The sequence below is a fragment of the Mercurialis annua genome, linkage group LG2, assembly GCF_937616625.2.
Source record: "Mercurialis annua linkage group LG2, ddMerAnnu1.2, whole genome shotgun sequence".
NCBI lineage: Eukaryota > Viridiplantae > Streptophyta > Magnoliopsida > Malpighiales > Euphorbiaceae > Mercurialis > Mercurialis annua.
The window spans coordinates 55,408,699-55,433,573 of NC_065571.1; the positions used below are offsets into that span (position 1 = coordinate 55,408,699).

The 24,875-nt window shown below is 34.4% G+C and overlaps 4 protein-coding genes across 12 annotated transcripts; 2 read left to right on the plus strand and 2 right to left on the minus strand.

Moving 5' to 3' along the window:
* The first annotated feature begins 1,597 nt into the window (after nucleotides 1-1,597).
* On the plus strand, nucleotides 1,598-4,540 carry LOC126668047 (rac-like GTP-binding protein ARAC7). The gene is made up of 8 exons (XM_050361261.2): nucleotides 1,598-2,039; nucleotides 2,168-2,255; nucleotides 2,752-2,861; nucleotides 3,354-3,417; nucleotides 3,522-3,586; nucleotides 3,667-3,732; nucleotides 3,829-3,935; nucleotides 4,179-4,540. Exons 1-8 carry the CDS (start codon nucleotides 1,941-1,943, stop codon nucleotides 4,207-4,209), a joined length of 630 nt encoding a protein of 209 aa, XP_050217218.1. The 5' UTR covers nucleotides 1,598-1,940; the 3' UTR covers nucleotides 4,210-4,540.
* A 1,705-nt stretch (nucleotides 4,541-6,245) lies between these two features.
* Nucleotides 6,246-8,190, plus strand: LOC126668045 (cyclin-dependent kinase F-1). Its single transcript, XM_050361259.2, has 2 exons — nucleotides 6,246-6,841; nucleotides 7,040-8,190. Exons 1-2 carry the CDS (start codon nucleotides 6,338-6,340, stop codon nucleotides 7,955-7,957), a joined length of 1,422 nt encoding a protein of 473 aa, XP_050217216.1. The 5' UTR covers nucleotides 6,246-6,337; the 3' UTR covers nucleotides 7,958-8,190.
* Nucleotides 8,191-8,216: 26 nt separating this feature from the next.
* Nucleotides 8,217-20,422, minus strand: LOC126668044 (probable plastidic glucose transporter 2). Of its 9 annotated transcripts, XM_050361254.1 has the most exons (15): nucleotides 20,150-20,413; nucleotides 20,033-20,076; nucleotides 19,636-19,744; nucleotides 19,195-19,306; nucleotides 19,031-19,098; nucleotides 18,822-18,954; nucleotides 18,627-18,726; nucleotides 18,422-18,534; nucleotides 18,245-18,338; nucleotides 17,811-17,964; nucleotides 17,508-17,651; nucleotides 17,350-17,423; nucleotides 16,503-16,591; nucleotides 16,083-16,197; nucleotides 15,462-15,975 (listed from the first exon to the last, which is right to left on the minus strand). In XM_050361254.1, the coding sequence occupies exons 2-15, from the start codon at nucleotides 20,051-20,053 to the stop codon at nucleotides 15,793-15,795; spliced, it is 1,509 nt and encodes a 502-aa protein (XP_050217211.1). In that variant the 5' UTR covers nucleotides 20,054-20,076; nucleotides 20,150-20,413; the 3' UTR covers nucleotides 15,462-15,792. The 9 variants fall into 9 exon arrangements, with proteins under 9 accessions (XP_055960482.1, XP_050217215.1, XP_055960481.1 ...); XM_050361249.2 differs by having other exon boundaries at nucleotides 17,508-17,964; nucleotides 20,150-20,414; XM_056104507.1 differs by lacking the exons at nucleotides 15,462-15,975; nucleotides 16,083-16,197; nucleotides 16,503-16,591; nucleotides 17,350-17,423; nucleotides 17,508-17,651 and adding exons at nucleotides 8,217-8,782; nucleotides 8,893-8,987; nucleotides 9,856-10,118 and having other exon boundaries at nucleotides 20,150-20,422.
* On the minus strand, nucleotides 10,263-14,442 carry LOC126668046 (transcription initiation factor TFIID subunit 15). Its single transcript, XM_050361260.2, has 3 exons — nucleotides 14,159-14,442; nucleotides 11,304-11,607; nucleotides 10,263-11,069 (listed from the first exon to the last, which is right to left on the minus strand). The coding sequence occupies exons 1-3, from the start codon at nucleotides 14,352-14,354 to the stop codon at nucleotides 10,460-10,462; spliced, it is 1,110 nt and encodes a 369-aa protein (XP_050217217.1). The 5' UTR covers nucleotides 14,355-14,442; the 3' UTR covers nucleotides 10,263-10,459.
* Nucleotides 20,423-24,875: the final 4,453 nt, after the last annotated feature.

Genomic DNA, 24,875 nt, shown 5'->3' on the forward strand with positions numbered 1-24,875 from the left:
ATTGAAATTAAGGATTTTGACATGATTTATAATTAGATGTGTTTTGAACTGCTCAAGTGATAATGTTGACATATAATATTTTACTAAGGTTTTTTTTTTATAATTGAAAAGGGAGAGAGTGCACGTGGGAGAAATTAAACTCATAATTTAGCAGTTTGATAAAAACGCTTATACCATTTAAAGTGTATGTGTATGTATAGTAATAATTCTAGTGTCAATAAGAATTTTCATATGCAAATTAGCATATAGAGATGCTTTTAAATTGGTGCATACATATACTATAGTTACAACTCCACATCTTGTCTTTTAGTGGCAATTTATAAAGCAAATCAAATCTTACAAATAAATATTGTTTTCATTAGGGTATCTTGATCGGTTTATACGAAGCAAATTAGTATAATTAACAATGTTAATTAATGAGTTTAATCAGATTTTGTTTCTCAAGACCAGGACAAACATCTTTATGTTATAGTAGTAATAAAATTATGGCATTAGATAAGCCTAGGCTACTAATATATAAGATACCTCTATTTTAAAATTTTAAACAATTTATCATTATTTATAGTAGTTCATTGTTTCCAAACTACATATAATTCAAGGTTATAATTCATTTTGTATTGGACCCATATGCGTGTACATATATAGTCACAGTAAATATGTCCGAATAGAGACAATGGTAGAGCATATAATTTATGAATTGTGTCAAATGAATGTCTAAACGGTCACATTTCAAATGTTTTACAATGATTTTGAAGAATCAAAAGAAAAAGTTCATTTTTTAAAGAAAAAACTAACCTAAACCATTTTGTAATGATAAAAAAGGTCAAATTATTAATTATGATTAAATATTCTAATTTTTATAATTACGTCCAATTTAAAAAAACTGAAATTATGACCAAAATTTTCAATTTTAATTTTTCAATTCAAATATTTATATTTTTTTTATCAACTGTGACCTAACGTTCATTATAATTATCTTTAGAAGTTAGACACTATTTCAAAATTTGATCGTAATTGATAGAGGACATAAGATTTAAAAATTAGTAAAACTCAAAATTTTGGACACAATTGAAAAAAACATTTAAAATTGAATATATTTTTTTTTTAAAAAAATGTTCGTAATTAATAAAAGATCAAATGTTTTGATTTTAAAAGTAGTTAGGTCAAAAAAAAAACCTAAACTGCTTATGAGCTAAACCAATTATTGTATTTATTTGAGTTGAAGAGAACATGTGATAGATAACAAAACAGAAAAAGAAATGATTTTTCTGTGTCGTTCTCTCTGTTTTATTCTTCTTCCTCTTTTGTGCACTTCAAATTTAACATTTACTCACCATTTTTTTATTGGACGGCGTCTAAAGCACAGTTTTGAAAAAATATTACTCCTTTTTTGATAAAATTACTTAAGCAAACCGTCAGAATCAAATTGCCAATACTGCATTTTTAAAAATTACTACAAACGTAATTTACAGCACATGAGTAAATGAACTCTGAAATAAAACTAAGATTAGGTGACAAACTGACAATAATAAATGACAACCAAACTAATGCTGCAAAAAGGCCATAGAGATTGCCGTTTGAGGGTGAAGGGCCCCATCTTTTTTCTGCATTTCAAAATAAATTTCTGTTGGATTTGAAATTTATCGAGGGGGACGATAAAGTTCAGTCACAGTGGCCCCTTTGACTACAGACAACATAAAATTTCAATACTTTATCTTATAAATCAACCCATTTTTTGATTTTTATTGCTTTCTTGTTTTTCTAATCTCATCTTCTTCTTCTTCTAGTTGTGTTCTTTTCTTTTAACTTCTTCTTGTTCAACTTTTTATTCTTTTCAAGAATCTTTTTTTTCTGTTTTTAAGATTTTAAGAAAAAACTTGTTGTCTTTGCTTTGATTAAAGAACTAAAACTAGTGTTTTGTTAGTTGGTTCTTAAAGAAAATGAATGCTTCCAAGTTCATTAAATGTGTTACAGTTGGAGATGGTGCTGTTGGCAAAACTTGTATGCTCATTTGTTACACTAGTAACAAGTTCCCCACTGTGAGTCCATTTCTTCATCTGGGTTTTTGAGCTTACTTAATTTGGTGTCATAAAGTTTAAATCTTTTATCTTTTGTTGGTTTTTTTTAGTTCTAAGTTTTACTCAGTTCTTGTGTTTGTTCTTGCCAGGATTACATACCAACTGTGTTTGATAATTTCAGTGCTAATGTGTCTGTGGATGGGAATATTGTTAATTTGGGATTATGGGATACTGCAGGTACCTTCATTTTCAGCTCTCTCTAAATTAATCTTAAGTTCAATTGTTGCTTGTTGTAGTTTTGGACTATGTTGCACGGAAACGAAAAGCAGGTCGAAACAACATTTTTTTTACACGAATGTGTTACAAATATGGAGTTTCAAATATGTTTTAAGCTAGGTAGCAGGGACACGGACACGGAGTAACGGGACACTCGGAAACGGAAATGGTGAAGTTGTGTTATTTTAAGGTTTCCCATGTAAAAAATGAAGTTTCGTGTCCGAATCATCAATTGTCTGAAACGTTTCTCCAAAACGGGACATGTTGATTGAATACAGAGTCCGTGCTACCTAGGTTTTAAGAAACAGAAATGAAATATTGAAACTTAGAACTCGAGAAGTTTCCGTGCAACTTAGGTTTTGGAAGTTTGGTGATTGATGTCAGGTTTTGGTTGGTGGGTTATTGATGAATGATTATTTGAACTCTTGGTAATAACTTTGTTTTCCCCTTATTAAAGGTCAGGAGGATTATAGCAGGCTGAGGCCATTGAGCTACAGAGGTGCAGACATATTTGTGTTAGCTTTTTCATTAATTAGCAGGGCAAGTTATGAAAATGTTCTTAAGAAGGTACAAACTTTAATGCTTATTTATGTCTTTTCTCACTTTTTTTTTCAATTTCCTGTGCTGAATCACTTTTTAGTCTTTCCTTGCTTTTATCATCTTTTACTTTCCCTTTATAATATGCTTATTTTCTCTTCATTATATTGTCATTTTGTGCACATATCTGAACCATAATGAGAGAGATACCTCTCATGGTCTTACAAGTTATGGAAATTGATTTTGCATCAGGTTTTGATTTTGTTGCATTGAAACTTGGCGAATCCTCGTTTTGTTCCCATTCATTTTCATTTCCGTTCCCTTCCGAAAATGCTTATGAAACCTGCAAACCTTCTTTTTGTAACCTATTCTTGCAAGAGAAAGAGTTTTTCGGCTTTCCATTTCAGCATATCCGGTTTCTTGTAACATAGAAGTTTGAGCTATTTTTTCTGCAAGCACATTATACATAGTAGACAATTCATACATTATGAACTGAAATTCGTTTCATTCTGATTTTCTCAGTGGATGCCTGAACTTCGACGCTTTGCTCCAAATGTTCCAATTGTTCTTGTTGGAACTAAATTAGGTAAGTTACTTGGCAAAACAGAAATTTGATAATGGCCATCAAGATGGCTATCTTTATAGTATTGTTCATATAATCATCTTGTGTTCTTTCAATGCATGCAACAGATCTTCGCGAAGACGGGAGATTTTTAGCTGATCATATGAATTCTAATGTTATAACATATGCACAAGTATGTATTGTGGGGTTTTATGGACATTTATATTCATTTGATATAATGAAAATAGCTAAAAATAAGGTTGCAATTATTAGGGAGAAGAACTAAGGAAACAGATTGGTGCAGCAGCATATATTGAGTGTAGCTCTAAGACACAACAGGTACTTAAGAATCTTAGCATATCGTCTTCATAGTCGATGACTTTTCACCTTTTCTCAAAATCAACAAATGTTACTGATAAGAATTTGATTATCCAGAATGTGAAAGCTGTTTTTGATACTGCAATCAAAGCTGTTCTTCAACCTCCAAGGAGGAAGGAGATGACAAGGAAGAAAAGGCCTCGCAGTTCTGGTCGCGCAATTGCGTTAGTACTTCATTCTTTATTATCTTAATTGATACTTATTTCACATATATAACTCAATCATTCAGCAAATAATGAATGCTCTTGATACTTCAATGTCGAGGATCAAGGTTTATCGAAGATTTCAATTTAATACATTTTAATCTAAATCCTGATGTATCACGACAGTGACATTTTTATCATTTGAGCTAACCAAGAGTTGAGACCAACCAATCATAGTGATGCAAGTGCTTGAATGAATTGCAGGAGCATCATGTGTGGCGGTTGTGTTGCTTAGGGCTCAAGCAACAGCAAACAGAGAGACGGATAGCTCGGTGGTCAACTTTTGACTTGATGGATCAGTTGTTTTGCAAATGTTTTTGAGTGTTCATCAAGTGCTGATTCCTGATAAATCGGTTACGCTTTTAAATTTATATTCTTTTTGATTGCAATTTAGCAGCAGTAACCAGGTGAATCAGAAGAAGCTTAGTAGGAATTGTTCATTCTCTCTTCAAATGTTTTGTTAATGAAGTAAAATGAGTTCCAGTTTGTTGTAGTTGTTGAAGTGTAACTTGTTTTGCTTCTTGTTGCTAATACTATAAATATAAATTACTTAACCTTTTCAAGAATGCTATTTAGCTTTTGTTCCTTTTCTTTGTGTATTCAGTTTCATTTCTCCGAATCGAAACTTAAACTACAAAGGTTCATTTTACGTCAGCTCCGATGTGAATAAAATGCTTTAATCATTTTTTGGCATCTCATCTGAGGAGATGAAAAGAGCTAAAAATGCTGAGTTCATGGTGTTTCTGGATATGTGAACTGGATATTTTTTTAAGCTTCAATGTACTAAGAGGCTTGGTATTGCTTAAACAAGGTTTCGAGTTTGAGTTTTGTGAATGTAGAAAATCCCTGCTTGCAGATTCACCCACCATATCAGGTGCGCGACGCGGGTCGAATCCGGATTAATCAGGGCGAAACTCTGGAAACGGATGGGCAACCAAAAAAAAGGAGTGGTGTATGGTTAATATTAGTTGATACCTTGTCTGACTGTGTTCAGTGTGATAAGGCCTACTACTAGAATGTGTTAAATTCAGCTATTGTCATGTGCTAAGTTTTTTTTTTATCTAATTTTATTGTCAATATTGTGAAAATTTTAATTTTTGGTGTGTTTAGTTAGAAATTCTCTATTTATTAATTAATTTTGTCGGATTGTATGTCTAAATCATTAATTCACTCAAAAAATTGCATGTTGCAAGTTTTTAATTGATTAAATATTTAAAAGTTTAATTAAAAATCGAGTTTGTTAAAAGATCAACTAATGTTATGACTCATTTATTAGATGGAAGATAACATTTTATATTTAATGCCGTACACCATATTATAATGTTTTTTTTTTAAATCTTGATCTAATATAATATTTATGTTTTGTTAAGAAAATGTGATGTGCTGTGTATGTGGCCATGGCAATTTAATGTTCAAAGGACCCACACCCCACATCTTCTCATTTCTACTCATATTCAGCCTCTTCAATTCTAGCACAGGCTTGTAAGGCTTTATATCAAACTATCTAAAAACTAAAATAAAAATTTAGAAATTTAAATTGATTAAAGTACCACTTTTCTTCCGTATGCATTAAATAAATAACCAATAAACTATAACTCAAATGATCTGTGCGTTGAGCAATATTCTATTAAGGTCATGAGATTGATTCTTTTTACACACACTGAAAAAATCATCCTTCTCCGAACAATAAAAAAAATGTATTCAATATGTGAGTATATTTTTTTATTAATTTAAATTTTATTTGTATATAATAAATAAGAATAATTTGTGCAATTGATACCCTTGCATCCCATATAATGATAAAACAATATCTAAATAAATTTTAAGTAAAACATATTTTTTTGAGGAAATAGTAAAACATAATTTAGACTAATAAAAAGTTTAATTTTTGTTAGATACAATTTAAATTTGTGTGTATAATTTTTTAAAAATATTATATAAATACAATTTGTTAAGTAGTATTATAAATTTCCCAATACATTATTAAATTAAATTAAATACAATATATAAATAATTATACTAGTATTTGAATAATTATGTTTTATAATTGAAAAAGGTAAAGTATTTATGAAAAGAGTTAACCATAATCTAATAAGATGTTGTCTAGGATTTATAGCATTTGAGCTATAATTTATTTGTATAATATTTGAATCGAGTTAAATTGAACTTTTAGAAATTCAAAATAAGTGGAATTTATCTTGATTTATGAATATAGAAGATATTTTAAAAAAAGTATATTAGTAATTCGGCCCTATTAATTAATTAATTAAACAAAGAAAAATAAAAGGCGAAGAAAAATACACATTTCATAACTCTATCACCACTGCTCCGACCAGTCAGCGAGAAACTCCACCGCGAGCAGCATGGACCAATCATCACCACCGCAACAATCTTACCCAAAGAAGAGCTGGAGCATCCATACCCGACCCGAAATCATATCCAAATACGAAATTCAAGAACGCGTCGGCTCCGGCGCGTACTCCGACGTTTACAAAGCGCGCCGCCTCTCCGACAACTTGATCGTCGCCTTAAAAGAAATCCACGACTACCAATCCGCATTTCGCGAAATCGAGACATTACAAGTCCTTCAAAACTACCCGAACGTCGTCGTTTTGCACGAGTACTTTTGGAGGGAAGACGAGGATGCTGTTCTGGCTCTAGAGTTTTTGAGAACGGATTTAGCGGCGGTTATTAAGAGCGGGAAGAAGAATAACGGTATTAGCGCCGGTGAGGTGAAGAGATGGATGGTTCAGATTTTGTGTGGAGTTGACGCGTGTCACCGGAATATGATCGTTCATCGTGATCTGAAACCTAGTAATCTTTTGATTTCTGATGACGGTGTTCTTAAATTAGCTGATTTTGGTCAGGTAATTGTGTTTTAATTTTCTTCCGGTTATCTTTCGATTTTAATCAGCTGATTAGTTTTTTCTAATGTCTTAGATCAGCTTATAATCAAGAGATTAAACCTTTAATTATTAGTAACTTGTAAAATGGATTTGATGCATATTTGAGATCGGGCGTTTTCTAAGAACAAAGGTTTATTTTAGATTTTTATGTCGTTGCAGGCGAGAATACTTATGGAACCTGCATTTGTTGCCGATGATGCGAACCCGCAGCCGTATGATCATAGCCTTGTGAATCAGGAACGAGATGCTCTGCCAGCGGAGGCTGTTCCGCAGATGGAAAACGCATCTCGAGAAGCACAGGAGGCGAATGTGGTAAAGGGAGATGAGTCGTTTAGAGAGCTGAGTGAATTTAAGGCTCATGATTACTTGGAGGAAACGAGCATTCGGGATGGGGATACATCTTGTTTTGCAACGGGCACAGCTAGCGATATTGGAGATGAAACTTTAAAGAGTTGTTATTCTTACGATGCTGATGAAGCTGGGGATGATAGACATGGTTTGCTTACTTCATGTGTTGGAACTCGCTGGTTTAGAGCTCCTGAGTTACTCTATGGATCCACGGATTATGGACTGGAAATTGACTTGTGGTCACTCGGCTGCATTTTCGCTGAGCTTTTAAATTTGGAGCCCCTTTTTCCAGGGACTTCTGATATAGATCAGCTCAGCAGAATTATAAATGTTTTGGGAAATTTAACGGAGGAAGTGTGGCCCGGATGTTTGAAACTTCCAGACTACGGAACAATTTCTTTTGCCAAGGTTGAAAAACCCGTAGGTATAGAAGCCTGCCTCCCCAATCGTTCCCTTGACGAGATCTCTCTCATCAAGAAACTCGTTTGTTACGACCCTGCTACTAGAGCTACCGCGATGGAACTGCACCACGATGAGTACTTCAGCAAAGAGCCTCTTCCGGTTCCAATCTCTGAACTCCATGTACCTTTAAGAAATAGCGAGCAAGATGAAGATTCTCCTGGTGGATGGCATGACTACAACGACAGGGGATCGGATTCTGATTTTGATGACTTTGGCCCTATGAACGTTACATCCACCAATAGCGGCTTTTACGTTCAGTTTTCTTGAGCTCAAAGACGGTGAGGTCACTTTTTTATTAAATTGTGTGCGACTTCTTAAATTATACTGATGATTTTGTTGAAGAATTGGGGTTTTATGATGTAAACTAGTTTCATTCTTTGTAAACCAAACATACAGATATTATACAGGCCAATCCTTGCCTTTTTTTTGTTGTTGTTAAGAGTGCTTTTGTCTTGCCGATGGAATAAAGTTCAACAAAGGTACAAAGGTTCTATGTTTTACGTTCGATGTTAGATCAGACAAAATATATTTCTAACTTCTATATTACTTCTAATATAACTTGATAAAAGATTTTATATTTCAAACAAACTCGTATTAAATAAGAAATTAAACTTATGAAAGAGAAGGTTATCATACAAGCATTAGTTTGATAATTTTTCAGGAGAACACAAAATTTTGATACAGATCAGAGATTCAGCTCAAGCATAAAACCAAACTTGCTCGGACATCAGTGTTCGTCATCATAATAGACATTTTATATGTGCAATTTTACGATCCAAGTTCTTTGGATTCTCCGAGAATGGTAGTTTTCTTCCCCTGGGGTGCTGTATGTGTAAATATTTTGCAAACGGGGGGATTGCTGCTCAATCAACGTGAATTTAGTCCACCAACGGACATAACCAATAGACTCTATTCCGGGGGCAGAAGAACAATCACTATTTCTTGAAGCGATTTTCCTTTTGTTTCCATAACGTTTCTTTTAATGAAAACCACAGCCACCATGAATAATGAAGCAAAGACCGTATACAAAAGCCGTGGTTCGAGTTGCTCCAGCAACCGCAAAAGTAATAATCCCACAAAGAAATTGATCACCTGAATAATAAAAATTGAAAACACATCATCAGTAAAATTACATTTGATATATCAAATATCACTAGTAAAAGGCACTCATATAAGAAACATTACACAGTGCACTGACATACAGATAGCCGTAGCTTTTGCTTTGATTCGACTACGGAAGGTTTCTGGTAGGAGACCTGGAACCGGACCAGCTCCTAGAGCAAATGTGAAAACAAACCTGCACAATGAAGTTCTCAATTATGGACTCCAATCCCTAACACTGTTGATTATGAAACCTGAATCAAGTAATATTGATCTTATACGGCTGCCGAAAATTCAAATATGTTTACAGACGAGATCCTACCAAGTACAAACACATTGAACTCAGGCGCAGATCTAGGGAGGGTCGAGGAGGGTCGGCCGACCATCTTCGCCGGGAAAAAATTAAAAAAAATTGGGGTATTTTTCAAGTAGGGGTTAGGGGCGATTTAACTGCAAAATTAACACATTTGCACCGTATTTACAGCTGTTTGAGTTTTCTAAGTGGCCGAACTTAAAATTTTCGACCCTCCTAATTTGGAGTCCTGGTTTCGCCACTGATTGAACTCATAGTAAGGTTTAGATTCCAGACATCCTAAAAGAAAAATATGCTTAAAGGTAATGGATATTGATAAGGTTAACCAGCCATTAAATATAATTATTTATGACAATTAATTAATGCATCTCTCCAGTAACTTGAATGCTCATGGATATGGCTTGTGTGGAGAAAATGCAGCAAATGAGGTTCAGGTTCTCAGATGACTGTCAACTCCATAATTCATATGCAAGATATGTATAATTTATGAGAAGTACGATAGCTAATGACAGCATGAGGGGCAACTATAAATGACAGAATTTTCATGTTTATCTACCAAAAACAACTATCTAAATGGTTACATACTCCAGTTAACGTCAAATATGATATGTGCTAAAGATGCTTGTTATATCCAGGTTCATGCGGTTTCAATACAGATCAAGTACATTTATCATTATGTCTATTCTAAAACTAAATAGTAAGTAGTTTTAATATCACAAACTGAGACAACTAACATGCAAATAAAACATACCATTTCAAAGAAGCTCCAAAGAAGCAACACCTTCCTTCCAAGTCTATCCATCAACACTATTGTGGCAAGGGATCCTAAAGACAGCTCATATAGTGGACTGCAATACTCAACTTGCACAAGAAAATTACAAATGATTTTACCTATTAGATTTGCAACACCAATGAAGATATTTGCCAGGTCTGATGGTACTCCAGCACTTTTGCACACAGTTGAAGAGAATAAAGGACAGAGCTGTTGTAAAGCAAATAGCCCAATAAAAACAACTGCAAAAGGAAAACGTGAATAACAAAGCCTACAGAAAATAATGCAAGAGGAGAGAAAAGATGCAGAAGAAGAGGACGTGATGGCATCAGAAGCTAAATCAGACACACAAGAAGACAACATACCCACAATGCGATAGGGGCACATAAAAAATCTTTTACTCTTCTAAATCTAACATTACTCGTACATCACGAAAAGGAACGAAAAACCAAATTAATAAAAATTCCGTCCTAAATAAGTACAGGAAACAGTACATAAAAGCTATGCCGAACTATCCTTTCTCAACATACACAACACACACTGTATTGGGGAGTCCGGACATCCGAAGTCCAACACTAAGCATTTAATACACATCTCCCATTCTGTCTCGTCCCATACCACGCCGATCATCTCGCCCTCGTTCCATGTACATGTCCCGACGATATTCTTTAGGTGGTGGGGCACCCCTTATAGGAGATCTACTCCTCTCTCTAGCATCACGGACCCATCGTCCCCGTTGAGGAGCAACTGTTAGCGGTTGTGGTCCAGGTGGAGAGGGTAACCGCCTCTCAAACCCTTTTCTATCATTAAATGCATCTCTGGCACGGTCTCTATGACCCCAATCCATCGGCATAGGCCTGTCAAATTTGTTCCTCCCCCTGTACTCATCGTCTGGAAAATCAGCCCGACCTCTCCTCATGTCATTATCAGAAAATCTGCCTCCATGCCTTGGGGGTGGAGGACCACCAGGCCCAAAATCCCTGGGGCCATCCCTCGCCCAACCACGAGGAGGAGACCTATAACCATTCATGCTCCTGCCAGGGGAAAGATCCAATGGAGGACCAGGGAAGCGTCTAGAAGCATGCAGAGGTGTAGGAGCCGGATGACCCCTTCGTGGACTTCCACCAGGTCCATAGCGAGGCTTCTTACAGTTGTTACAGAACTCTCTCCTTGCAAAATTTAGGTTGTTACATCTGAAACGTGATAGAAGAACGTAAGGCCTAAAATGTTCAACCTTGCTTTACAAAATTCTGAGTCGAAACATCTTTTGTGATACTTACCAAATCAACACGTACAACATTAAAATTATATCCATAAATAAAACAATTAAAACAAGGTTCAGAAGATCACATAATAAAAGAGACACATTCAGATATTTAAGTTTAGAGCAATAGATTTGCAGACTAAATAGAAAGACGGGAACTTACACGATATCAGAGCAAATCCAATCTCCTTCCCTTGGGCGTACATTGGGATTATTTCTACTCATGCCCTCCCCTCTTAAAGTCCCAGGACCAAATCCAGGACCATCAAAACCTCTACCTGGTGGTCTGCCACCAATCCTTCCTCGAGCATAAGGGGGTGAAGAGTCCCGAAATCTACCAGGATCCCTCCAGCTACCAAATTCACGGCCTCGAGGTGGACCCCCAGAATGATCAAAATCAGAATGGTAACGGTGATCAGTGTCCCTACGACGTGGAGGAGAGGCAGAACCTGCATGAATTCTATATCCTGAAAAAAAAGCCAGTACTAAAGATGAGCAATCCCAAAAGATTAAGAATTTTTGTCAGTTTAAAGTAGGAATGCTAGCCATAACTTGAGACCCAGGAACTGCGAAAAAACCAAATACAATCAATCATCATTCAGGATATCTCCATTAAAAAAGGCCAGAAAAAGAAATCCAGCGTTTTGTTCCAATGATAACTTCCCTTGCTGCTTACCTTTCAGGTCAATAGTCCATATTATGATTAAATACAGTAGACCTGTACCACCTAAAGCCACCAGTACTTGACCTTGCCATAAAAGAGATAAACAAGTCCACTGTTCCTATGTTACTTGTGTACACTAAGTTGTCAGCGATTACATGTTTGCCGATGTTTGTCTAACCTAAGTATTGAAGTATGATCCTCAACTAACCGATCTGGATACAACTTTGTCCATAATACCCAAATTCGATGAAAATAATGATGTTCTGCAATACCCAAATTATTTAAAAATCAACAGACTACTATTTGTCCATGTAATCTCAGAAATCATCTCGGCGATTATAAGGATTCAACAAAACATCTGAAAAGACACCAGCTATGCAACTTCTATCCCGATAAAAATAGGATGACGGCTCAAGTTATAATAAATCCTTATCCTGGAGGAGTAATTTGTAATTACCAATCTGCCAATGGTTATCTAAGTTGCATTTAAGTTGCAACCACAAGAAACAAAAGAGAAGCAGAGTTCCATTTAAACCAACACCAAAGAGTTTGAGAGAGATTCAACAATCCCAAGAATAATTTCTCACCCATAATAAAAGATGTTAACCACAAAAACCTAAAATAGTCTACCACATTATAGGAAGCAATCATACAAAGAAGCTTCAATTTAATGCAATTAACACCCAATGTACCAACTCTGGAAAGCAACATCCAACAATGGTGTGTCACAGAACCAAACTCAACCAAGTTTAATCAACCCATTTACCCCAACCCAGTTTCAACCCAACGACAAAAGGAAACTAAAAAACAAAATCCCTGTCAAGCCCCTGATTCCCAAAAGGATATTCCAATCCAACCCACAGATTAAAGTAGTTGCTATAACAATATCAGTTTGCAGAAAGTTCAAGATAATGAGCATTCATCCCACAAACTTGTCCCATGGTAGAATGCCAGCTTCCATACATGTAGAGTTTGCAGCAGTTAAACAAACCTACTGAACTCCAAATGCAACAGTCCCATGGTTGCCTTAAGAGTTAAGATTGACATTGCAACATGACTGGATAAACAATGAATAATCCAACAGCCCCGTACCACGTATCATCTTGGTATCCTTGAGAGAGAACTCCTAGAAAAATTCAAAATAAATACTTCCAAAACCCCAAACATTAACGATGATGATGCCATATTTAATAATCCTGCACCATTCCAAACCCATAATTCCGAAAATGTGTGTGCATTCCCAGGACCTCCCCCACACACATGGCAATGGCTGAATAACGAAATAAGATGCAAACATCCCAATAGATCTGACACCATTCACAATTTTGATAGATGGAATGACCCAAACCCATATTATTAACCTTATTAAAACAAAATCCCAGATACCATGATCTCAGACTGCACTGACATCAACATGCTTTCCTCAAGACCCAAGTTCTTGCAGGCAGCATTCAAAGCTGTAACACATAACAGCAAAATTTATTCGTTGTTCAACACTCATGAGTGCTGGTAGATCCACATGACTGACATGCAGCAGAATGAATTTAACAAAAGAAAACAAAATATGTAGGGAGAGAAGGTCAAAAAACTTCTACGCTGTATAGCTAGCACCATTCGTTTTAGATAAATGAATCTAGTTATTACTTATTATGCTTACCATTTACCAGTTATAACTCTTGTGCTAAGAAGAGGCAAATATAAACCATAAAGTGGTCTGAGAAGCATTTTCCTATCCTAAAATGCATAGCAGACTTAGACTATGCCAAATTATTCTGCAATTTTCTCCATCCTATATTTCCTTCAAATAACAAGCTACTCAAAACTTAAGTAAATAAACCACTACTAGTCTACTACAATGAATTCTGGTTGAAACTTGACAATAATTTAGAATGAAACAGTTAAATCTTTACTATAGTCTCACGAAATATACGATCTCAAGAGCTCACAACCATAAACAATGGAAGTTCCTTAAAAAACTTATAAAAAAATACATACAAAACAACCAAGTATGACAAAAAAAAAAAAGTTAGGTCGCTTGCACAATTGAATGAATATCATCATATCAAACTTAAAAAAATCATAAACAATGCAAATGGTATACAGCGAAATTTAAATTACCCTAATTACTAAACTATGTCATCGGTACAGAGATTAAATCATTTGCGTACGAAATTCTCCCTGTAATCTCCAAACCAAAACCATAACATTAACCTCTAGACTCTATCAAGATTAATTGAATTTAAAGAAGTTTAAACCTGGATTTAAAATTCGAACCCATATATACAGCTTTATATTTATAAATGCAAGATTGTCAAGATTAGGATAATTAGCTAGTTAATTAATGAGAACCGAACCTGGATCGTCGGAATAGCGATCGGAGCGAGAATAAGGGGGAGGCTCACGGCGGACCTCTCCAGGCTCGTAGTCGCTTCCGGCTCCACCACCACCGCGGACACCGTCAGGACCGTCGCTGACGGAAGGACGTACGACGAGACTGCTTAGTAAAGGTTGGTGATGCGACGTCGTCTGGTCCTTGTCTCTCGACCCCATCTTCTTTTGTCGATTTTTTTCTGTGTCGAAGGAAAGTATTAACCCTAAAGATTTTCGGAAAATAATTAAGGCCGTTAAATTTCATTAGGCTGCCCCTTTGCAGCTTAGAGAAACTTTCTGAATTTACACTTTGCTCCTCGATTTGTAAGGTAATTACTGGGCCATTCCCTCGGCCTGGGTTCAGACATAATATTGTGTTTTACACAAATATTGAAAAAATAGAGAATATTTATAAAATTCTACTCCCTCTGTTCTGTAAAAATAGAAAAAATAATTAATTAATTAATTATAAGTAATTTGTGATAAATTTTTTTAAATTTTCATTATTAAATTATGGAGTAAATTAGTGATTCGCACAATACAAAGTCACTACACAAATATTAGCCAATGGAATTTTAGATGCATATAAGTCATACATTGAAGCCATCATTTAATTAATATTAATATGATAAGTTTTGGGGGTATTTTAATAATTATGTATCTTGCGAACATTACTTTTTCTATATATACGGACTGAAGGAGTATCTTTTAAAAATATTTAAAAACATATTTTTTTATATGTAAAGATACGATTTTGGTTACATTCAGAAAATGAGCTCAAAGACAGGGAGGCGTTCAGTTTTCTTGGGATTGGGATTCCCTCATGTTCATTTAAACATGATATGTCATGTTCACTAATCTATACCATTCATTACAAAATGGATGGTGTAGATTAATTTAATTAAATTTGGACTTTTTTGATCTACACCATTCATTACAAAATGAATGGTGTAGATTCAATGAACACGACCTCTCATGTTCAAATGAACATGAGAGAATCCTAATCCGTTTTCTTGAGCTGAAAGACAGTGAGGTCATTTTTTTAATTAAATTTTGTGTGTAGCTTCTTAAATTATACTGATGATTTTGTCGAAGAATTGGGGTTTCATATTTCCATGTTAAAGTGATGTAAACCAGTTTCATTCTTTGTAGACCAAACATACATACACATATGATACAGTACAATCCTTGCCTTTTTGTTGTTGTTAGAGAGAGCCTTGCCGATGAGATTAAGTTCAACAAACATATGAACTATTTATCAAAAAAAGAAAAACATATGAACTCAGATTAGTAGAAATACATTTCTTACTTGATACAAATTTTTAAATTCATCTGTAATTTGATAATTTTTCAGGAAAACACAAAATTCTGGTACAGATCAGAGATTCAACTCGAGCAAAAAACCAAAACTTGCTCGGACATCAGAGTTCGTCATAATAAACCTCTATATATAATATTTTCCGTCGGGTCCCCTGTCTACGGAGATGCTCTGCAAGATGGATCCTTGGAGCTGTCCCCTGGAGTGCTGTATATGGAAATATGTTGCAACTGAGTGTATTTATGCTCAATCAACGTGAATTTAATCCACCAATGGACATGACGAAAAAGGATAAACTCTCTATTCTTGGGGCAGAAGAGCAATCTCAATTTCTTGAAGAGATTTTCCTTTTGTTTCGATAACATTCCTTTTAACAAAAACCACAGCCAGCATGCAAAATGAAGCGAAGATTGTATACAAAAGCCGTGGTCCAAGTTGCTCCAGCAAACGCAAAAATAATAATCCCACAAAGAAATTGATCACCTGATTATAAGAAATTAAAAGATGATAAGAAAAGATATAACAGAAGCAAAATTCATTTTGAAATGTCAAATATCATTAGTAAAAGAAACTGATATAAGAATCGTTACCCAGTGCACCGACATACAGACAGCCATAGCTTTTGCCCTGATTCTACTAGGGAAGATTTCTGGTAGGAGGAGACCTGGAACTGGACCAGCTCCTAGAGCAAACGTGAAGACGAACCTGCACAAAGAGGTTCTCAGTTATGGATTCCCGTCCCTGACACTCTTGATTCTGAAACCTAATCAAGTAATACTAATCTTATACGGCTGCCAAGAATTCAAACTGTTTACAGTTGAGATCCTACCAACACATTGAAAATCTTAAAGTAAGATCTAGATTCCAGACATCTTAAAAGAGCAATACTAAAATGTTATGGCTATTGATGAGGTTAACTTGCCAGTTATTACAATAGCGGAACAATTAATTAATGCATCTCTCCAGCTATATTTGGATTATAAGCATTAACGAATAACAATAATACTCACATCAGCATACCACCAACAGATAGGAACAAAGCACCAGATCCCGCCATATAAGAACTTGCCCCAGTAACTTGAATGCCCATGGATACGGCCTGTATGGAGTAAATGTAGCAAGCGAGGTTCAACTACTCAGATGGCTGTCAACTCCGTAATTCATATGCAAGATAAAATTTATGAAAGGTGCAACAGCTAATGACAGTTTGACAGGCGCCGGCTTTCTGTATTTGTTATCCACCCCAAACAACTAACTATCAAGATCAATGATTGCACACTTCATTTAAAATCAAATATGATACAAAATGTGCCAAAGATGCTTGGAAGTGTGAATAAGACGACAAAAACTGCAGCAACAATGAAAAAATGAGGGATGTATAGTATAGCCATGGGAATGAAAATTTGCAAGAAAGCAAGGTCTCGTGCAAATTGCAAAAGCTAGGCGGTGAACAGCAAGCAGAGGAGACAAGGGCCAGTTGTAACTGGAAGTAAAGCAGAAACAATTAAAATCAACATCAACCACCTGCCTCATGCAAGAAGAAATGCACACATATATGATTGTTTTCCTTTGCTTCAGAAGATTTATACAACTTTAACAAAAACTTCCAACTATTCTCTGAATGTAATTGTCGAGTACCTTAAATCATCTTACTATTCCTCTTCCCTGGTTGTGATTATACCATTAAATATCTAACTCCTACTATGCAATTTAAATGGCATGTTATGACGTCTCAATACAGATCAAGTACACTTATCACTATGTCTAATCCGAAAGTAAATAGTAGGTAGTTCTAATATTACAAAGGCAAAACTACTAAAATAACAACTAAGACAACTGACATGCAAAAAATCCTACCATTCCAAAGAAGCTCCAAAGAAGCAACACCTTCCTTCCAAGTCTATCCATCAACACCATTGCGGCAAGGGATCCTAAAGACAATTAATATATTGATTACATGGGAAAACTGCAATAATCAACACGCACAAGAAAATTACTAATGAATAATGTTTTACCTGTTAGATTTACAACACCAACGAAGATATTTGCCACGTCTGATGGTACTCCCGCACTTTTAAACACAGTTGAAGAGAAATAAAAGACAGCATTTATACCAGATAGCTGTTGTAAAGCAAATAGGGTTGACCCAATAAAAACAACTGCAAAAGGAACACGTGAATAACAAAGCCTAAAGAAAATAGTGCAGGAAGAGAAGAGATAAGATGCAGAAGAAGAGGACCCGATGGCAACAGCAGCTAAAATCAGACATGCAACAAGAAGAATACATGCCCACATTAAAAAATAAAATGAGTGTCTACCTCTAAAATGGCGGCCATAAAGCAACTCAGACAAAGTCACGTTATCTGCATCATCTCCTCTATCAACTTTGGATAACTCTTGCATTGCATATTTCACATGCATTCCGCCTAAAAGTTTCTCGAATTCAATTTCAGCTTCTGCACTTCTTCCTTGCTGCATCATAGAAGTAAGAAGTCAAATGAATAAGCACTAATAAAATGTGCTTTCATGTGGGATATATAGCATGCTACAACTATTGTTACATTTTGCAACTATTTCTAGGAAAAGAGAAAAGTTTCATTATATCCAAGGCAAAAAGTATGAGCGCAATGGAATGCAAAAGTTAAAAGATTCAGTTAATATTTCCCAACACAGTTTGACATCTTCTGTTAGCTAACACATATGATGCAATTCAAATATACTAACTGAAAATAGAAAATTAATGGAAGCAAACCTTGTATAGCCAATGTGGACTTTCTGCACAAAACATCATGGCAAAAGCAAGTATTCCAGCGGGAATTGCAGATACCCAGAAACAAATGCGCCACCTAATGCATGTGTTACAAGTTATGCTTGAATGATTGAATATACAATACAAACTGACAGCTGTGCTTTGATGCACATTTTATACCAGCCAGCAATTTCTTTGACAGGTATTCCGATGAACAGAGACGCCATAAGTCCAAGACAGGTTGCAATCTGGATGAAGCTTCCATAAGTTCCCCTTACAAAAGCAGGAGAAATCTGCTCAGACAAACAAGGTAAACCAAAATGAATACTCATTAATGTCTTACAATGATGTAAACAAACATTACGTGGAATGTATTAAATAATACCTCAGTTACATAAAGAGCTGCAACTGGAGGACCAAGGCCCAGCCCCAACCCAACTATAAACCTTCCAACAAGCATGCCAGCTAAAGTAGATGTTGTTGCACTGAAAATAGATGCAAAGGAAATGTAAAAAAAATGACATGAATGGGAGAATGTAATTACTTTGTGAGCATTTGCTTCATGCAGCTTTCAAGTTACCTTACAGAAGCACCGATAACCATTGGCAAAGCACATAACTGAAAAGCCCTACGGCGCCCAATCCCATCAGCAATCCAGCCACTGAACAAGGATCCAATAAAGGCACCAGCTAAACATGTACTGACCACCAATCCTTCATTCGAAACTAACTATTAGTTAACATTTTTAACAAAATGAAAGGATACATTAGATCATAACAAATAGATCACCTTCTGCTAAGGTATTTCCATTGAATCCAAGATCAAATGAGATGTGTTCAAGTGGTTCGTTCACCACACTGTTGATAAAAACACACACCAATATTTACATCATAATCTTACCAAAAGTGGCTTCATAAGTAAGAAGAAAAAGTGCACAAAGAAAAAGCACAAACCCAAGATGGTAGCCAAATAAGAAAGATGATATGGTTGCCACCAGTACATGTGGAAAAGAAAGACTCCATGAAGGATTCGTAACTTGTGCATGCATATTGTTATGTACAAGAGCTGCACAAACATAAGAGAATCAAAGCTCAAATATCATCTCAAACAGCTTCCAAATTTTGAAAAGAGAAACAGACATTAATATAATTCCCTAAGATTAGGTGTGACGCATTATTTTCTTACTGAATTCTAAAAACTCGCTCTTTTTTTCTGATATTTTAATTCATTTAAGTAAAACTGCTTGACCTAATCTCAGATGATGATAATAATAATTCCAAAAATAAACCAAGGATCAGGCAACTAAAACAACTACAAATTCTTGAACCAAATCTCTGAATGAAAATTTACAAGAACAGAATACACTGTTACGACTAAAAGTGGATAAAATTTACCTGAATTATCTTCTAAATCAGCTGTATTTGTATAATCTCTCGACGGCATTCGCTTATATATTGAATTACCCTCGCCTTGTATTCCCCACATGCTAAAAGTGCAGCAAAACTATTCTCCAAGATTACCGAAATGTAGAGTTTAGAATCTTTTTTCCACTTAATCACCTAGGAGTTCATCAAATTGCTAAAACTTGAAATTCTCTCCAATTTAAAATTCTGTTCTATTAAAAAAAAAAGTTCCTAATTCATCCGCTGTCGTTTACAACTAGAAATGCAAAAACAAATTCTCAAAATGTGCAAGTAACAGAACTCAACTCACTAATAACAAAATATCACAAATTAATTAAAACAAACGATTTCATTTCAACAAAATCAAACAGTATGTTTCAAAACTAACCGTTCGTAGCGACTGCACCATCCAATGAAAGCAGAATTCACATAACCGGTACGATCAAATGAAATAATAAACACTTATCATCAACAAAAATGAAGTAATGTAAGCAACTAAATCAATACCTCGATTAATAAGCTCCGATCATACGGCGGTAGGTACGGAGGTGCGCCGCGCCGGGAAGTTTCTCAGATGCAAACAGCAAAACAGAGTGATTACTGCCTTTTCTTCTTCTGCACAGAATATGCTGGACGCAGGACACGTGTCTTTCGTTCGAGTAAATGTACAATGATGAACGATTATTTTGGAAATTAGTAATAAATACGTATACAGTGGTGAGGTGTCCCTGTCGAGAATGGAGCTTCCGATTTCGTGCTGCCGAGTTTTCGTGGAATCAGATAGGTAAACGAATTGGAATTTTGAAAAGTGTTTGACGGTGGGGTGTTTTGTCAATATACTTACCGCCAAGATTATATAGGCGGCTGAGATACTGACACGTGGTAGGATAGTGTTTATTTCTTGAAACAGTTAGGATATTTGTTGAGGGTGTTTTAGTAAGTTAATGTTTCGCTGAGGTGTCCAGATCTTCACGTTTCTTCTTGCTGCTGCTGTTCATGGAGTTTGATATTAGTCCTTGATTTATCAGTAATTTACAGTACATGCCAGCAACAGACGAAGGACACGTGTAGTAAATGTAAGCATTAGCATCATTTTTGTCAATTGTGCAATACTACACCGTCACCAATGTTTCTTTTTCAAAACAGAGGCTTGAGGCTTGAGGATTTTGAATAAATATATTTTAAATATATTAAATTAGTTTGATTTTTAAATTTATATTTTAGGAATTAAGTCGTTTTTAATATTCAATTAGGTAAGATATTCAACAATTATATATCTTAAACACCGACTCATTTGATCACGAGAAATAAATTTGAGAACTTAATTAATTAAATAATTTATTTAATTTCGATACACATTTCAGAATTTAACTGACCTACAAAAATTAAAGTGTATTTATTTGATTTTGGAATATAAAGTTAAGGCCAGATTGATCATTTTGTTCATTATTTTTTTCACTATGATAAAAGCAGAAAACATGCCTGTAATTTCACAGATCTCAATTTTAACTGCATGAAATTTTAAATTTGAATTTTAGAATATGGAGAAAAAGAAGAATTTATCGATAAAAGAGGAATAAAATTGCAATCGGGCTTTAATTCGGCTTTGACATAGCAATCAATTAGAGATTGGCCAAAATTAAGGCCGAAGTGATGGCCCATTAATTACCACAACAGTTAGAGGAGCAAAGTGTAAATTCAGAGAGTTTCTCTAAGCAGGGGTAATTTTCACCCACAGTCCCTAACATCTTTTTCCCTCTCACTAAAACCCTTAAACTTCAATTCATAACTACACAATCCCTGATTTAATCCAAGGCATGTCTTCACCAAGCTCTCGAACACCAATATCGATTCAACTACAAATCTACTATTCAATCAGTTGAAAATCGGATCTTGCATTTACTCTTAATTTGAAGCTCAAAGGCTCCCGTATTTTTTTTGGTTGGACCAACCCAAAGATTAATCTCTTTTCTCTCACACCAAAATTCTTAAACTTTAATTTGTAATAAAAAAAAATATATTTCATTAAATTTTTATAAAAACCTATGCATTTTTTTTAAATATTTATTAAGACTTATATGCCAGTTGAAGTGTTATAAAAAAAAAAACAAAAAAACAAAAAAAAAACTTTCATCTATTTTCATATTTTTTTATTAATTTAATTTGTATCACAATTGTTAATTTAAATAATATAAAAAATAATAATTAAATTGCATGAACATTTTATGTTATTAACTAATTGATTTATACATTTTAAAAAATACACGATTATAAAAAAAATCAAAAATAATTTCTATAAAAAATAATTTTATAATTATAAACATATATAATAATACTTCTATTGTTGTACTAAATTTTAGTTTTAATTTCTTTTATATAGATAACTGAGATTGTATATTTATAATTATCAAATCAGTTCCCTATTCAAAAGAGATTAAGAGTAAAATTTAATATGAACATCAAATTATTATTATTATAATTATAAAAATAATAGTAAAATATTACTATAAATAAAATATTTTTTACGAAAATGATCATGTTCTGATTTTTTATAGTTATGATTTTTTTCAAGTTTATAAATTGATTAGTTAATAATACAAGAGAATAAACTAATTTAATTAACTTTTTATAATATTAAAATTAATAATTAGCATATAAATTAAAATAATTTTTAAAATAACATAGAAACTTTTTTCTTTGTGTCTTTATTATGTTTATATAACGCTTCAACTGCCACATAAACCTCAATTATTATTAAAAAAGATAGATTCTTCTTTTAATTTGACATGATAATAATATCTCGATTGTGCAAAAAAGGTAACTTTTTGTGTCGTACTTGATTATTTTCTATACTTTTTTTAGTGTTGAAGGAACTTCCGCTATGATGAGGGATGTTGAGATGCCATTTTTCGTTATGCTATAATAAGGCTTTAATTGTTTCATTGTAAATTCCTGTCAATAAGTAATCAACCAAAGCTCGTCTTTGAGGGTTTGGTTGATTTGGCCTATGTTGATTATTGTCTTGAGTTTATTTGATGTTTGTATAACATTTTTATGCTATACGTAATATTAATCTCTTTAATACATCTATTTTTGAAAGAAAAAAAGTAAAACTGGATCAATATATAAACTCAGAGGAACTGGTTTACGAGTTTCATCGGCAGGTTTGTGGGATTAGACCGACTCATCTACCTCACTCAATTTTAATTTTTCTCATTTTAATGATCTTATAATTCTATATATTTTTGTTTCTTTAATCAATATGAACTTTACTTCTACTTCAATGTTTTGTTTAGGAGAGCTTAAATTTAAGAGCGCAAAACATACATATCATATACTATGAATGCATTAAATTAGTAAAAGAAAAACTCAAATTGGCGGCCATGATCCAGGTATAGGCTTGGCTATGGTATGTCTACTCTGTATCAAAAATATAGGGTATTGCTATTCGCCGTCCGCTTTTACTTAGCACCGCACAGGCAAAAGACATTTCTGCCCCTCTAGCAAAATTTCAAAAAAAAAAATCTCTCAACTCATTCGAATACACTCGAACAACTACGTAAAAAGTCGAGTAAAATGACGGATAACGAGTATAATTCGTCGGGAAACGAATATCGACGTTCGGAAACAAGTTTTTCCGGCTTTTCCGAAATAAAAAATAGTTTTTTTAAAATTTTTATTTAAAATTTTTAAAGGGGGACGATTGCGTTTCACGTCCTCTTCAGAGGAGGGGACGCTGGAATTCGGCGTCCTCTTCGGAGGAAAGGACGTGAAAACCAACGTCCCCTCTAGAGGAGGGGACGCCAATTTTCGGCGTCTCCTCTTCTAGAGAGGACGTTCGGCGTCCTCTCCAGAAGAGGGGACGCCGAAAACCAACGTCCCCTCTAGAGGAGGGGACGCCAATTTTCGGCGTCCCCTCTTCTGGAAAGGACGTTCGGCGTCCTCTCTAGAAGAGGGGACGCCGAAAATTGGCGTCCCCTCTAGACGCCGACGTCCACTCTTCTGGAGAGGAAGCCGGCGTCCCCCTTTTCCAGCCGCGACTGAAACGTCGCGGCCGGAAATTAATTTTTTTTTTTTAAAAAAAAGTTAAAATGATTTTTTTTTTAATAATTACAGTGACTTTGTATTACATATTATTACAATTTGTTCAACGTAAGTATTTATGTTTTGCAAATTCATTTAGAAGATTATGGCGATTTTCATCTCGTTCGGAATCCGACATTTTCGTAAAATATGAATTTGAATAGGGTTGAATGAGTTGAGAGGATTTATGTTTTTTGTTTATGAGTTGGTTTTCTATTCAAAAAGTGAAAAGGGCAAAAATGTAATGTGGCTGTGCGGTGCTAAGTAAAAAGAGGCGGTGTTTAGCAATCCAGAAAATATACTCCTTAGTAAAGTATTAGCGATGCATATATAAGATATTATTAAATATGAAACAAAAGATCAGTCGACTTAACACGAAATATTAAATGAGTCATTTTCACTGTTTTTTATACAAATCAACCATAAACTTAGGCTTTTAGCTCAAAAAGACTTGTTAGAGAGTGAGATTTTTAATTTTTTTAATTAATTTAATTAATTATAACTAAATTTAATCTAACCTCTAATTATAACTTAATTAAATTCCTAACTAATTAAATTCTCAATTTTAGTTCCGCCATCCCGACCTCATACTCCGGCCACGGCCTCTTTTTTCTCTCGCATTCCGACCAATCACCACCTACTCCGCCAAACATTCCAGCCACCATCAATTTATCCCAAAAAAAAAAATTTGATGTGTTCATCCTCTTTGAGGATGAACTGTTCGAGTTCATCCTCAAAGAGAATGAACAACAACTTGTTCATCTTCTTTGACGAGGAAGGGAAAAATATGAAAAAAATTCTAAATTTTATTTTATTTTTGTTTATTTAGTATCTCTTTTTTTAAAATTGTAAAGTTTATAATGAAAAATTTAAAATGTTTAAGTATCAATTTAAAAATAAATTATATATAAGGCTTGATTTAGACTTTTTTCCATGTTGTTAGTGGAGAGGGAAACACACTCTAGGGGATGCGATTGGGCAAATGTCCCAGAGCGGCTTTTTTGATACGAAAATGCAAGTTTTGGGTTTGTAACAAAGCGGCGAAAATGACTCATTTGATATATCGTGGCAAGTTGAGGGGGTGAATTGATCCTTTATTCATTAAACATGTTTTCACGATGCATATTTCATAGGTAAAAATAAAAGTA

Excerpts from the sequence above, each read along its gene's own strand:
- LOC126668047 (XM_050361261.2), top strand. The coding sequence starts at position 1,941 with ATGAATGCTTCCAAGTTCATTAAATGTGTTACAGTTGGAGATGGTGCT. Across the intron at positions 3,418-3,521 it reads TCTTGTTGGAACTAAATTAG|ATCTTCGCGAAGACGGGAGA; the intron begins GTAAGTTACTTG and ends TGCATGCAACAG. Across the intron at positions 3,587-3,666 it reads ATGTTATAACATATGCACAA|GGAGAAGAACTAAGGAAACA; the intron begins GTATGTATTGTG and ends TGCAATTATTAG.
- LOC126668045 (XM_050361259.2), top strand. The coding sequence starts at position 6,338 with ATGGACCAATCATCACCACCGCAACAATCTTACCCAAAGAAGAGCTGG. Across the intron at positions 6,842-7,039 it reads AATTAGCTGATTTTGGTCAG|GCGAGAATACTTATGGAACC; the intron begins GTAATTGTGTTT and ends ATGTCGTTGCAG.
- LOC126668046 (XM_050361260.2), bottom strand. The coding sequence starts at position 14,354 with ATGGGGTCGAGAGACAAGGACCAGACGACGTCGCATCACCAACCTTTA. Across the intron at positions 11,608-14,158 it reads TCGCTATTCCGACGATCCAG|GATATAGAATTCATGCAGGT; the intron begins GTTCGGTTCTCA and ends CTTTTTTTTCAG. Across the intron at positions 11,070-11,303 it reads TGGATTTGCTCTGATATCGT|ATGTAACAACCTAAATTTTG; the intron begins GTAAGTTCCCGT and ends ATCACGTTTCAG.
- LOC126668044 (XM_050361249.2), bottom strand. The coding sequence starts at position 20,053 with ATGGTGCAGTCGCTACGAACG. Across the intron at positions 18,955-19,030 it reads TGGAAATACCTTAGCAGAAG|GATTGGTGGTCAGTACATGT; the intron begins GTGATCTATTTG and ends TTTCGAATGAAG. Across the intron at positions 18,535-18,626 it reads CAGCTCTTTATGTAACTGAG|ATTTCTCCTGCTTTTGTAAG; the intron begins GTATTATTTAAT and ends TTGTCTGAGCAG.